At 39.5% G+C, this 15544-nt stretch overlaps 1 protein-coding gene across 2 annotated transcripts in view; it reads right to left on the reverse strand.

Moving 5' to 3' along the window:
- The window catches only part of CHD7 (chromodomain helicase DNA binding protein 7), a 126582-nt gene that overhangs the window by 41454 nt on the left and 69584 nt on the right, over window positions 1–15544 (reverse strand). For both annotated transcript variants that reach the window (XM_040487726.1, XM_040487724.1), the window contains exons 7-12: window positions 9389–9503; window positions 6099–6182; window positions 4222–4359; window positions 4004–4125; window positions 3164–3407; window positions 1066–1242 (exon numbers count right to left, since the gene is read on the reverse strand). In XM_040487726.1, the coding sequence (XP_040343660.1) occupies window positions 1066–1242; window positions 3164–3407; window positions 4004–4125; window positions 4222–4359; window positions 6099–6182; window positions 9389–9503 (880 nt within the window). The remainder of the gene's footprint in view (window positions 1–1065; window positions 1243–3163; window positions 3408–4003; window positions 4126–4221; window positions 4360–6098; window positions 6183–9388; window positions 9504–15544) is intronic.

Here is a 15544-nt window from a genome sequence, read left to right on the forward strand (position 1 = left end):
TTCCTTTAAACACAACTAGACTTTGTTTGTTTTTGATTAAAAGAAGAGCTGGCTAATGAATAAGAGAATCGCTTCAAAGAACCAGCTGCAACAGAAAGCTTTTAAGTGTTCTTTTCGGTAGTACGAGTCTTCGGTAAAAAAAATTTATAGCCGCAAACACATAGAATGTTCCTTCCCCTCTCAAACTCTCAATTAACAAGAGATCAAATTAATCTGCAGAAGGCAACATCAAAGAGATTTTTAAAATTTTTTGCACTTTTTAAAAACTTCGCAAAAACATTCAAGGCATACTGAATGACAGTAACATTGCTTCTAAAACGTGCATTAAAAATGAAAACAAGTGATCAAAACCCACCTTGCAAACTACAGATAGCAAAGAAGTCTGAGGATGACTGAAGTCACGTAATAATTTCTGCTAGGAAACCATACACACAGAAGTATGGAACAGAAACTCCGTTAAATCCTACCACCTCTACGACACGTTATCCCCTAACACTCCTACTGAAAAAAACCTATCAGAAAAACCTGACCACCTCTTCGGAAGTGGGGAGAGGAAGGGCCAAGCATGGTCTAAAACTCCAGATCAAATTCAAGGTCTCATAACGCCCCAAACTTCCAAGGGTCTGTGCGAACTTGACCAATCCCAGGTGTTAACCCATCTTACTAAGAACTTCCATTTACAAGCCTTACTGGGTCCAATGTGCCAAAACCATGAGCCCTGGAATATAACTTCATTACCATTCCTGGACCAAAGCCTGGCCCAACAGCATATGAAATGGCAGTATTTATAAGCAAAAGGGAAAAGCAAATAGTTGAAATCCATCTCAGTGAAACTATCCCGACTACAGCCTGCTGTAACACAATTGCACAAAGATACCAGCCAGTCATGTAAGAATCAAGGACAGCAGCAACTTTTGAGTAACTAAAAGCTCAGGAGGATATACCACCATATTTGACAGGCTTTGCAAACCCTACACAGGTAGCAGTCAAATTCAAAGCAGTGGGAACACCAAGTCAGTAACGATCCTGTTCAGGTTCAATGGAACCATCACTGTGATCACTGACCAAGTCCATCATCTTGAGCCCCTCCAGAAGCTTGCAGTTCCTGTTCTTCAGCCTGTGGGCCTCATCGATGACGACACAGCGCCATGGAATATTCCGCAGCTCAGGACAATCCGTCAGAATCATCTCGAATGTAGTGATGATGGCATGAAACTTGTAGGACCCCTTTATCACTCGACCCTATAAGAACAGTTCTAAATTACTGTTTAGCATTACAGATCACATTAACTTTGATTAATAAAAAGCATGAAACATATGTATTTCTCTTTTGGGGACATCTTTATTTTGGGTAACACATGCATTTTGTTCTCAAGGTATTTTGCAGGGGGGCTTTAAAACCCTTTTTTTTAATTTATTTTTTTAATGTTTTTTTGGTTTGTTTTGTTTTCAGAGAGAGAGAGAGAGAGAGAGAGAAAGAGAGAGAATGCACAAACAAGCGGGGGAGGGGCAGAGACAGAGGAGAACAGAGGGTCCAAAGCGGGCTCTGCACTGACAGCAGTGAGCCCGACGTAGGACTCGAACTCAAGGACCGTGAGATCATGACCTGAGCCGAAGTCGGATGCTCAACCAACTGAGCCACCCATGCGCCCCTAACAACCTTTCTTTTTAAAGGAACTCTGCAAATCATTAGTAAAATTTCTGATTCAATTTTTCTCCAGATCACATGTAGTAAAGCGCCACTAAGTATGTTCATTCTAGTTACAGCCTACAGACTCCAGAAAGGTAAGAAGCCAAAAGGATGGTGTACTAAGGCAACTTTTTTTTTTCCTTGTTTTTTTTTTTTTTTTTTTTTTTTTTAAAGTTTATTTATTTTTGGGACAGAGAGAGACAGAGCATGAACGGGGGAGGGGCAGAGAGAGAGGGAGACACAGAATCGGAAACAGGCTCCAGGCTCTGAGCCATCAGCCCAGAGCCCGACGCGGGGCTCAAACTCACGGACCGCGAGATCGTGACCGGGTTGAAGTCGGATGCTTAACCGACTGCGCCACCCAGGCGCCCCAAGGCAACTTTTTAAAACCTTTTTTACTTTTGAAAACTTTTTACTTTTATTTTGCTTCGGTAACTTATTTTTTACTTTTTTTCTTGAGAGGGAGGAGTAAGTGGGGGAGAGGGAGAGGGAGAGAGGGCGGGGGGGGAGAGAGAGAGAGAGAGAGAGAGAGAGAGAGAGAGAGAGAGAGAGAGAATCTTAAGAAGGCTCCACACCCAGTGCAGGGGCTCAACCTCATGACCGTGAGATCATGACCTGAGCTGAAATCGAGAGTCAGATGCTTAACCAGCTGAGCCACCCAGGTGCTCCTATGTTTTACTTTTGAAGGGCTAAAATGAAAAACCATTCACTTAGGATAGAACTTACAACAAATTCTCGAATCTAAAGATAAGTGCCAAAATAGATTTCAATATTTTTCTCCTTGAAGTATTTAATTATAGTCAGATTTTACACATAAGGCAAACATATAAAACAAAACTCTGTCCTATTTCCAGCTGTAGGACTACCATTTACCACCTGTAGCTTAAAACTACTTTAGCACACACTATTCTTCCTTCTTTGTCATTTATAATGCTTTGCCATCAATATCATACAATAACTGTATACAGGTAACAAAGAACAAGTAAGAAATCATACCAAGTGCTACCTAGAGCCAAAGGAGAAGTTCCTCCCTTTGGGTGTATTTCACTCAACATTATACGCTCGGATGTGCCACTCAACATTGCATGCCTAATCATTTTTACTTCTAGTAATAGTTTCACAAAATATTCTTTCTACTTACATTGAATAACACCATTTTTTGTTTAGCTTTTTCTTAGGCTTGCAAAATAAAACCAATTAGTGCATCAAAACATTAAATGATTTTCCATAGTTCACCCAAAGTAAAAATATTTCATTCATTCTTATCTAATAATCAGGATGACCAAAGGTATAAAAAGTAGCTATATTTACAAGATGAGAAAGTATAACACAATAAACTGGATAAGAAATCTAAAGCAAATTTCTCCATTTTGTAAAATCTAGGCCTTTCCCCAAAATGTCTGAGACCATTTTAACATCCGAAACCTTAAAACACACATAAGAAGCATCAAGAATCCACTTGTGACGTTTTACCTGGGGATCTTTGAAGTACATTTCATACAATTGAATGGTCCGACGACTAGCTTGACTCCCATGATACACAACCACGTTCAACTCTGTCCAGGTACGGAATTCCCTTTCCCAGTTGGGGATTGTGGACAATGGGGCAATTACTAAAAAAGGGCCATGGATTCCTTTCAAATATATCTCATAGAGAAATGTAATGGACTGGATAGTTTTTCCCAAACCCATTTCATCTGCTAAAATGCAGTTTCGCCTTTGGGAAGGAAACAAAATGAGAAAAGTTTAGTAAGTATGGATATTAGATACTGCTGTCTTTTTACAAAACATATGCTATTATATTCACAAATGCCTACCTCAGATGATCTCTCAGATTCAACAGAACACATTTTCAAACAAAATCCTCTAAGACATCATTATTTCTACATACTTCTATCAATGTCGGTGTTAATGTTTGTTGGATAAATATTAAGCATACTTCCAATCCTTGCTGTTTTCCATAATTCTTATTAGAGATTAAAGTGTTACACTATTATTTGATTAATATTAATATTATTTTTTTAATTTTTAAGTTTATTTATTTATTTAGAGACAGAGACAGTGCGAGTGGGGGAGGGGCAGAGAGAGACAGAGAGGGAGACAGAGAATCCCAAGCAGGTTCCACACTGTCAGTGCAGAGGCTGATGCGGGGCTCGAACTCACGAAACCGTGAGATCATGACCTGAGCCCAAACCAAGAGTCAGACGCTCAACTGACATCTACCCAGGCACCCCTGATTAACATTTTCAATGACTACAAAGGAAAACAGTTCTTAGGCCTTCTTCAAAGTGAAGAAAAACATGGTTTACATACATGTTGTACCAATTGAAAAGTAGCCAGTTTACTCCCTCCAACTGGTATTCCCTGAGTTTGTTATTGTTTTTGTACTCCCTGGAACTCTCCGATTTCTTCCAGTCATCAGCAGGAGGTCGCTCCTGTTTCAAATATAGTAGATCCCATTAGTGGTTTCTCCAAGACCACACTGCTATGCTATTTCCAAATTAAACCCTTCACCATTAGCCAATTCTTACCACACGCTCTGTTTCTGGCTCCCTGGACATTAGTTTCTCAAACTCTTCAATCTTTGCTTGATCTATGTCCTGCCTTAGTTCCCACGTGCTGTCTTCATAAGGCAGGGAACACCACTTCACCAGGTAGTGAGTCACAGGCTGGGCCAAGTTTAAATAAATCAGAAATGGATTCATTTGATCAATGCGCGCGTGCGCGTGCACACACACACACACACACACTCACACGAAAAACACGTGTTCTACATTATTTAATGATGGATGCTACCCCAGCGACAGAAAGAATGAGTTGGTGGTAGTTTTAAAACTACACCCATTACACCGTGGTTCCTAGTTAACAGTGTCAAGTCTAAACTGGAAAGAGTATTACTGGGTATTATCAGAGTAAGTTAAATTTTATCTAATGCACTGGCATGTTCAAAAGTCAAGATATATAAAGAAATAGCTAGTACATAACACAGCTGAATTTAAGCCTTACTCTTATGTGTGCAAATCATTTATCAGGTGTCTGATTCAGACTTCTACAGTAAATCATCATAGCCAGTATTTACATGTTTACATAATTGGCTAGTTTCTTAAAGAATGAGAAACAGGCTTGAATTTATTAGTATCTCTGCCTTTTTCCTAAAGAGAGAGGTATTGTTTGTACCTGATCACTTTAAAATAAAGTGAGGTCTAGTAGGCTGGAGAACAAAATATTTTGGGTAATGCAGATCAACAAAATTTCCTTTGTCTTTCCTCTAGAAAATACTTGGGTTTGTGGACCTTCACTTCAAGGCTAAAGTACACTGACCTGGTTGTGATGTTAAAAACACTCACTGTCCTATGTAAATATGCAATAATTTTCTCATAAGTAAAGCAAAGTAAAACTAGAAAAGCAAACATCCCCTTACAGATACTGTCTTTGAAACATCATGGACTTCATGATACAGAGTTTGGAAAAATCTGGGAGTTCACTGCAGACTCTCACTAGATAAGCAAGATCTAAACACTTTATTTTATTTTATTATGTTTATCTGAGAGAGAGAGAGCGAGCGAGCAGGGGAGTGGCAGAGAGAGAGAGAGAGAGAGAGAGAGAGAGAGAGAGAGAGAGAAAATCCCAAGCAGATTCTGCACTGTCAGCACAGAGCCCGATGCGGAGCTTGAACCCACAAACTGTGAGATCATGGCCTGAGCCGAAACCAAGGGTTGGATGCTTAACCGACTGAGTCGCCCAGGCATCCCAAGATCTAAACATTTTATATAAAGCTTAATTTACACAAAGAAGCCAGGAATGACAGAGCTCATGGTGGGTGGGTATATCGTCACCAAGACATCATGCTTGGGAAGGCACTAGACTTGTCTCCACTCTTATTGCCCTAATCAACTGTCCTTTACGACCTCACAGAGTTTTGCAAAGCAACATGAGAATGCCAAGATCTCATAAAGAGGATTACTTTACATTATTCTCTGTGCACTACATTAAATGAGGTTCATCAACGCACAGTAAGGACGTACAATGTTAAATAACACTAAATTCCATTCTGCTAAGAGCACTCTTAATTATGTATAGGAAATTTGTGCTTCATGACAGGTTTAGACCAAAGTGTACTAAATTCTTCTTTATTGGTCATATTCTGAAATTCTGCAAAATGCCAATGTATTTGTTTCATATTGAAAATTGACTTCTTTTAAAAAGCTCTCACACTAAACAAAGAACACACTTAGCGCCATTATTAAGTCATAGAACTAATAGTCAATAAGTTTCAGTTAAATTTAGACCAACTGTGTCATGATCCAAGGCTCTGACCAGGACCAGATCTAGGATCCCATAATCATTCTCCACAAACACACATAAGCTGTCTGAGTCACTGCCCCCTGATACAAGTGATCTCTGTCACCTCTCCCCGTTCATCTGTGCTTCGTGCAAAGTCCATTATCCGGTCAACCTCCACATAATCTGGATTAAAAAGCTCATCTTCAATCTGCGCCAAAGGAAAGAAAATTAAAAAGTTAAAATGTTTATTTAATTCCTGAGAGTAAACACTATTTCACTTTTCACCAGGCAATAATATTTTGGGTCACAGTAAAATAAAATTTATATTTGGCAAATTCTATTATATTAATTGAAATGCTACAATTTAGCAAAATCATTCCCCATGAGGAAATCAGACTTCTCAGACTTTGTTAACTGGGTCTTTTAATTACTGTGTGAAACCTTTTTACTGTGAGAGAATGTTTAAGAATATTTTAAATGAAGTGTGAAATTACAATTCACTAATGAGCAATCCAAAAGGCTTATGGCATGCAATGCATTTAGCATTCTTGAAACTACAGCTTGCAATAAAGAAGCCAGGCTATGCACAGTAAGTGCTCTCGGAGTCTTGTAACTACTGGAGTTGTCTGATGCCTTATAGCATCGTTTACAGAATGCTATTCAAAAGCTAAAAACACTGAAACCAGTGAATTTCATATTTTAGTGTGAACAGTATGGGATGTTTGGTCGCCTTCGCCAATCAACGTTAGTACCTCCTTGGAATACAGTTTTGTCATTAATCTAAGTGTTCTAATGATTTATTTGCACTGAATATAGAGCATCTGGCTAAAAATATTAAGGATAAAGAAATGAGGCTTAAACAATTGGGTTATTTAGCCAACGTATTAACAATCTTCACAAAAGTAAAGTAGTACTACTTGCTTGCAAAGTTATCTCATAGAAAAGAATAGAATGTGGCTCAAAGGGAAATTACAGACTAAATCATACTTTAGAGAAGCCAGAGACAGATAAGTTAGAAAACAAAAGACACATTAGTATGTGTTCCTAGAGATCAACTTATCGGTAACAAAACTGCATTAAAAGCCTTTTGCAGAGACATATTAGAAGTCACTTAGACACCGCTCATATGCCCTAAACTGCAGGTCGGAAAGATAAGCTGTTTGGTCACAGTCAGCTCAAGGATGACAAACATTCCCTGGGCTGCTGTGCCCATTTACAATGTCTGGTCCGGGGCCTTTGAACTCTGAATTATGAAAAAAAAAAAAAAATCAGAAATACAAAAGTGTGTTTCAGATGCCTCGGGCCCTTACACAGAGTTGATTAGTAAGGCAAAAAATCCACTGAAACGTTCAGTGTATTTAAAATGTTAACGTATGAATGCACTGGCTCTGTTCGAAGCTTCTAGAGTCAGGTATGCAATACGTATGCCTTATTCACACTAACATCAACACTAAAACTCCCCATAAACTAGGTTCTGATGCTAAAAGCTCCTTTTAAGACATCTTGTCCTTAAACAGAAGCGTTCACTGATGAGTTAAAATCCTTAACCTTACTCCTAAACACTTCCACCTTGCCAGCAACTCATCCGTGCCATCATGAGTGGGACGCAGTTTCCAGTTTGAATAAAGATTTTTAGTGGCGGCGGCTTATGAAGAAGCCTAAGGTGAAACAAAGAATGCAAAAGCAGTCGTAATTAAAAATGCCAAAGCAGCAGAGCCGTGGAACACCTGAAACCGGGACTGTCTACGGGAAAGGGCGCCCGTGTGTGCATGTGCGTGTGCATGTGCGTGTAAAAGAGGAAGAGAGAAAGGGGATTGCTATCCTTTTGTGCTGGCCCTTAGACCACCTTTTCAGGCTGGAATTAGTGCTATTTCCACTCAGAACAAAACTTAAGATTCCTAGTTGCTGAGTTACCAAGCAAGATAATGTATTTCGACTGTGGTACAGGTTACTCACACAGACAGATCCAAATAGATAAGGCTACACAGCTAGAGCCGGGCACAGATCCCCGAAGTGCGTCTGACACCAGCAAATGTATTTCAAATACGTTTAATAAACAGAACCAGGACTGGAGGATGGGGGGAAGCTACCATCGCATGTTTTCCTTCTCCCTACACTGATCCATAGAAAAGGTCAGCAGAACATATGGCGTCTCTTTCTAAAAGGAAGCTAATGATTTCAACTTGCCTAATGTCACCAACATTTGACTTCAGTTGCATGAAGGGCACAAAAAATAGAATTTCGTGGTATTTTCTTAGAAACTGCCCTTCCCCGCCCCCCCCCCAAATCACTTCAATATTCTCCAAGAGGTGAAGACTGAGTCACATCTGAGTAACTCCATTCCCCTCAGTGTTAATTACTGTGCTTCGAGGAAGCTACATACTCAGATCAGTAAAGGTGGTGATGCAGACATGTGCCCAATAAAACCACCACCACCCAAAGGCCCATCCAACACAAACTACGGGCTGCCTGTCGGGAGCGTGGAAATCAGATTCCAGGAGAACACAGACTTGTGACCTGAGATTATGAGGATTTTATGACCCAAAAGTACTGAATATTCTTCCATCCCCCCCCCCCCTGGTCCCAAAGGGGGGGGGGGGGGGGGGGTCTGAAGGTTGTTAAACAGGTATTATTTTGCATCAAATGTCACACATCTTTGCAGTTTATATGCTGTTAAGTTCTTTAAGGAGAGGAAAATTAATCAGTCAGCAAGTTTAATCTTTCAATGTGAAGGTTACTCTTAAGTGAAACCAAACTGGTGAGCAAAAGTCCAGAGACGCCAGTAAGCAGTCTGCAAAAGCATTTCTTTTAATGTAACTGAGCTTTTTGGAGGGGACTTGGCGCTACCTTTAAAAAAAAAAAAATGCAGATTTCCTTCCCTGCGCTAGGTATGGTTACCTTTTCATCATCGATAACCTAGGGTAAGGGGAGACAGGCAGAAGACATTACGCCAACTTCTATACCATAGCACATCACTTGTAAACTCTGTAATCAGGCATTGACTTGAACAAAAGAAATCTGCCACATACTTTCCCCTTACAGAAGTAACTTACATTCTAAAAAATGTTACTTTATACTTACTGCAGAGTCTTTAACTCACTAAACCTTAACAGAACTTTTATCCGCTTACTTTTTTCACTGTCTGCTAACTGTATTTTCATTATAAGATTTTAATGATACCATCATATTTCCACATAATATCACAAGGACCAGTATCTTCTAGACTAAGCAACAGGAAGAATGAGAAATTTCCTGTTTACAAATTTTTTTTTAGCAATAACCAGCTACCAATATGCAAGTAACAGCACAAATGAGGCAAACTAGTTTTTCTTAGTAATTTACTAAACTAAAATTCAAAATTCAGAACACTTTAATAAGGTTGCTACTTAAGAAAATTAACTGGGTATTTCATACCTCTGAAAGGAATTTGTTCTGGCCCTGCTTTGCCTTAAATCGTTTGATCTTTTGCTGAATTCTCTTATCTTTCTCCAGATCTTCTACAGATGCCCATTGACAATGAAGATAAGAGCTAAAAGAATAAAATGATATACTTGAAACATGTAGAAAATAATCTTTTGTTATTCCAAAAATCAACTAAATAATTAACGAAATAAACTGTTTACTTAAAGAGGCTACTGATCAACATTCAATATAATTACTCATGTTTGAGAATAAGAAAAAAAAATCAGTAACGGTGCCTAAAATTTGTCTGCAGTCCTGAGCCTCCAGCTCTCTTATTTATCTCCCATGAAAAAAAAAAAAGGACCTGGTAACAAGCTGTTTTCATAAGCGAATGGAGTACACTTCAATACAAAACAATTAGCACTACAGGGTGGCCTTAATTATGAATTTACATTTTGAGTCTTTTATCATTAATTGAGAAAGAAAAGGTTTTCATCAAGTTAAGAGAATTCGAATTTAAAACAGCAAAGGTAAACCGAACTTGGTCCTTCGAGAGCAATTGGAGAGAAAAGAACCATCGCCTGCGTTCTGAACACACGGGCCGTCAGCCAGCCCCAGATCAGTTCGCGCGCTCCCAGCCGCCCTCTGCGTCCTTCCAGGAGCTCTGCTGTGATGCCCCTTTGGCTCCCGTGAAGTTTTCACTCTCTGCTATTTCCCCGGTTCCTCGCACTGAGCGACCCCCTTCTCTCCAGGCTCACCATGGCCTGCTTGCAGCACAGGTGTTTTCTCTAATCTCAACGGGAACACTCTCACCCTCCCTCTTAAAACTCACAGGTATAAAGTTAATATTTTATGGTACCTTTGACATTCGTTTGTTTGTTATTTCAATATTTTTTTGTACCATCCTTCTCTCCCTGCCCCAGATAGCCCCGACTGCCTCTTATTTCTCTTCCTGGTGATGACATGGAAAAGAAATGAGGCGCGTGAATATATACCTATTTCAAAATCAAGGTGCTACTACTCTTAGAAATTACAGCGATGGGGCGCCTGGGTGGCGCAGTCGGTTAAGCGTCCGACTTCAGCCAGGTCATGATCTTGCGGTCCGTGAGTTCGAGCCCCGCGTCAGGCTCTGGGCTGATGGCTTGGAGCCTGTTTCCGATTCTGTGTCTCCCTCTCTCTCTGCCCCTCCCCCGTTCATGCTCTGTCTCTCTCTGTCCCAAAAATAAATAAACTTTAAAAAAAAAAATTAAAAAAAAAAAAATTACAAGAAATTACAGCGATTACAAAATCTGTCAAAAATGATTAAGGATACGGAAAAGGCTTGTGACATTAAGTATTATATTGTTTATATTTATGTAAAGTCTAATATGCATTTTCAAAGGTAGGACTGATTTAGCCCTGCAACTGACTGAGGGAGATGAGGACTTTACATAGGCCTTGATACACTATGAATTGATATAAACCCTGTACACACATGCACACAGAGAAAACAGGCTAGATGAAAATGCCTCAAAATGTTAACAATGATCATTTCTGGGTGGCAAGACCGCAAGTATTTTCTTTTCTACTTTCAAGTACATTCCCAATTTCCAATAAATAATATGCAATACTGTTACAATCAGAAAAAAATGCTATACAAATAATCTAGTCTCGTCGAACTATTGGATGGAAAAAGGCACGTGCATAAGCTGAGGCTCACGTGCCTTTAAAGCACCACCAGTGTGGCCGTGAGGTGGGTGCAGGCATTCCAGTCTTCCCCTCCCTCTTGTAACCTGGGCTGAAGTTTTTGCACAGGGACTCTGCCTTACTAAATGGAGAAAAACCACAGGCTTTTCCACTAAGATCAGAAAGGGGATGCCCACTACCTCCACTCCTATTCAATACTGTATTCAAGGCAGTAGCCAATAAATGGAAGGTAAGAAGTAAAACTATCTCTATTTGCAGATGATATGACTGCATAACAGGAAGACCCTAGAGAGTCAATTAGAAAATTAATTCAAATAAGAAAATGAAATAAGTTAGCAAGGTAGCAGGATATAAAATTAACATACCGATGTCAACAGCTTCCATTTACATAAACCATAACCAGTTAGAAGATATTAACAGTAGAGAAAACTTCTTTTACACTATCAACAAAGATTAAATTCTTAGCAATGCATTTAATAAAAAATATGTGAAAATTATATGGAAATATTTAAAACCTTTTTAAAAAACACAGAAATAGAGTTAACATACTTGTTTTTATGTATGTATGTATGTATTTATGTATGTGAGTGAGAGTGAGAGTGAGAGAGAGAGAGAGTGAAAGAGAGAGAGAGAGAGAGAGAGAGCACGTGCAAGTGCACAGGGGAGGGGCAGAGAGAGAGGGAGACAGAGGATCCAAAGCGGGCTCTGCGCTGACAGCAGAAAGCCTGATGCAGGGCTTGAACTCGCAAACCATGTGATGGCGACCTGAGTGGAAGTCGGATGCTTAACCTACTGAGCTACCCAGGTGCCCCTAGACATCCTAGTTTTTAGATAGTATGGTTCAACATCATATATCATGAATTTGTAAATGTAACACAATATAAATAAAAATATAAACAAGCATTTTAAGGTGCTAGGCAAGTCAATACTCAACTACATATAAAAATAAACATGCAAGAACATCCAGGAAAACACAAAAAGTAAAGTTTTGAGGGGAAACTAGAGATAGCAGATATTATATTACCTATACCAGATATAAAGCCTCTGTAAGTAAAACAGTGTGCTACAGGTTCGTGAGTAGACAGACCAAAGGATTAAAACAGGGCACAGATAGGGTTCTAAATAAATGTGTACATTTAGTATGTGACAAGGGTTACATCTCAAATCACTAGGGCAAAGATGGACTTTTTAATAATGGTGCTGGGACAATAATATTTGGAAAAGAATAAAACTGGAACAACCAAGTATCATTGTGCTTACACCATACACAAGAATAAACACCAAGTGGATTAAGCACCTCAACACAGAAAATGAAACCATGCAGGTACTGGAGGAAAACAGGGCAAATTCCTCTTTAATTTGGGGGTAGAGAAAAGCTTTCTAGCTATGGCTTAAAATCAATCAATCAATCAATCAATCGTATCCAATACAATGAAAGATTAATAAATCTAACTACATAAAAAATGTTTAAGTTTACAATGCAATAAAAATATAAAGTCAAAGGACAACTGAAATGGGGGAAACATAGCTGCAACATCTAACCCAGAGGACTAATATCCCACAGATAAAAAGGACTCTTCAAAATTGAAGGAAGCATAACAGAAAAATGGGCAAAGACACGAAGACACAACTGACAAAAGACGACGTAAAAATGGCCATTAAACTTATGAAAAGATGCTCTACCTCATTCACAATTAAAAAAAAAAAAAAAAAAAACAACTAAAGCCAAATAGAATTTCTCACAAAAAGGGAACCCACCACACTACACTGGAAAGGTTGCGGGGAGAAAGGTGGGCTCGCACACTCTGGGTGCTAATGCAAAGGGACACAACCCTTAGGGAAGGGAATTTAGCAATACTTAACAGAACTACACGTATGTTTGCCTCGGGATCTAGCAATCCCATTCCTAGGAATTCACCCTCAAATTATGCCTCCAACAGTTTGAAAATATACAGACAAGAGAATATATACCATAGCACCGTCTGTAACTATAAAATATCAGAAGCCATTTACATGCCCACATACATAGGAAACTGGTTGGACAAGCTATGATACAGCCATACACTGGAGTACTACACAGCAGCAACAAAGAATGAGGAAGAACCCATGGATTGATGTTGAGTAACTTCCAAAATACAGTATTATTAAACACCAAAGTGCTATTTTTATGCATAGGAAAACAAACAGCTGCTACTTCTGTGTGGAAGAAAGGGGAAAGTTACATATATTTTATACATATAAAATACTTTATGTATATATATTTATACACACACACACACACACACACACACACACACACACACACACACACACCCCTCTACATGTTTCTGCCAAATATTACAGAAAGGATAAATCTGGGATTAATGAGAAGGTAAGTAGGAATGGGGTGGAAGGGAGAAGGATGCATCTTTGAGTATCCTCTTGAACAAGTTCTGACTTTTGAACCATGTGACTATTTCATGAACTTGAAAAAAAGAAAATAAATAAGATCAACAAGAATGGTGAGGAGCTAAAATGGAATACAAATACAGACAGAAACTAAAGACCAACTGAGTATCAAATAAATAACATAACCACGCTGAAAGGGGGCAGGAGGAAGAAAAGAACTAAGCCAAGGAAATTCTGAACCAAGTATTTACTTAGCTTCTACACCCTTTGGCTAACTACAACAAATTCTAAACAAATACTAAATGAACTTTACAGTTGGTACGCTTCTTTTTCCCAGAAACATGGTCTAGTAATTTGGAAAACATTTCCTATATATTATAGGACTGACATATAAACAAATATGTTAGGGATAATAAGAGCCGGGTTTCTCGTGGCTGAAGAAGGGAGTCATGAATATTGGAAGGGAAAAGGAGAGGATGAACCCCACGGTGCTGCTGCTATAAAACCACAACTATCGCTCTAAAGGCGCTGGTGTTCATTGTCTTTAGGTAAGTAGATAGGTAGGTACACAGAGGAGTGTGTGTGTGTGTGTGTGTGTGTGTGTGCGCGCGCGCGCGCATACATAACACGTGTTTATGTCATACATAGGCACACACGTGCGTGTACATGCATGTACGCATGCAGGTGGCCCGCAAAGCCCCATTCACTGAGAGGCCCCGGAAACGGTGACTCCCAGCGGCAATGAGCACACCGAGCACTCACATCTTGGTTTCTAAACGCCGTTCTCCAGGAGACACAACCAAGCCTCCTTGGAGAACCTTAAAAAGAGAAATTGTAAGAGGAGTCTGGAATATCCTCTGGTGCCAGAAAGTAAGGAAGTGCTCAAAGAAGGATGGGGACAAGGCAAAAGGAGACAGGCTCCAGCCTGGAGGGGCTCCTGTGGGCCAAATCTGGGATAATGTGAGCAAAGTAAATAATGATATGATAGTAAAGAATTATGGCCCATTGAATAAAATAAGACCCCACAAGTCTACACAGCTGTAAAGAAACAAATGAGTAAGAGGGTCAAAGCCCTCCTTACGGTGGAAACCCAACTAATAAATTTAGAATGGGTGATGGAATTAATAAATCACCACTCAGCAACCATGATCATAGCTAATAGTCTCAAAATACCTTTCCAGAAGACGCTTGTCAATTACAAAAGGGAAAACAGGCATTCTCTGTTCTATTTTTGCACTTTTTCTGTAAATTTGAAATTATGTCCAACTAAAAGGTTAACAGAAACGGTTGATTGTATGGAAATTTTAATTTCCCTTAGAACTCAATAATATCAGACAGAAAAGCTCTTTTTTAGAACTATGTTTGCCTCCTCTCACATGGCCAACGAAGGATGACAGGTCCCCCCGGCCTGGCGGTGGTTCCTGGTCAAGAATGAATCAGGCACGTCAAGCCCCACTGCCACATGCTGATTTGGATGGAGGCCTATCCAGCGGTGCCATTTTGTGGGAATTGGTACTTAAATGTCTTTGCTCTACGTTTTATTTGATAAATCTACCGGGGAACTCTCTCTGGTTCATTTAGTTACTGCCTCCTTACCTATCCCGACACTCTCCTTATACGACTAGATGGAATCGCATCATACGTATAATTTCCACCTGTGTACATACGTTCACCGTGCTATGAGTATAAAATGATGCCAACACCCATCTGATATTGACCGAGCATTTTTGATTGCTGTACTCTGCAATTCACTGACCTCTCACACTAACGATGGCAAGAGACTTCTTCATCTTTTTACTTGATGAAAGGTGTTGCTCACAGAACTTCAGAACTACATTAGTTTATCAACACATTGCCAGTTGCAACAAGAGAGAATGACAGAAACCGTGAGGTCTGATGCTTTCATATTCTAAAAGGACGGTTAAATTTTCTTAGGCTGCTTTGACAGCAACTCCCCAAAGCCTCTTTTAAACTCTAAAACTTATCAGTATGATGCTTGAGTTCCTTGCCTTACAAATTTTTCATTTAATTTTTACGTTATCCATGAAGATGTCTGTCTTTGTTCTGCGAGTGTTACTTCGGTTAGAAAAGGGC

Source organism: Herpailurus yagouaroundi, unplaced genomic scaffold (assembly GCF_014898765.1).
Source record: "Herpailurus yagouaroundi ecotype Mexico unplaced genomic scaffold, PumYag 165, whole genome shotgun sequence".
Classification (NCBI taxonomy): domain Eukaryota; kingdom Metazoa; phylum Chordata; class Mammalia; order Carnivora; family Felidae; genus Herpailurus; species Herpailurus yagouaroundi.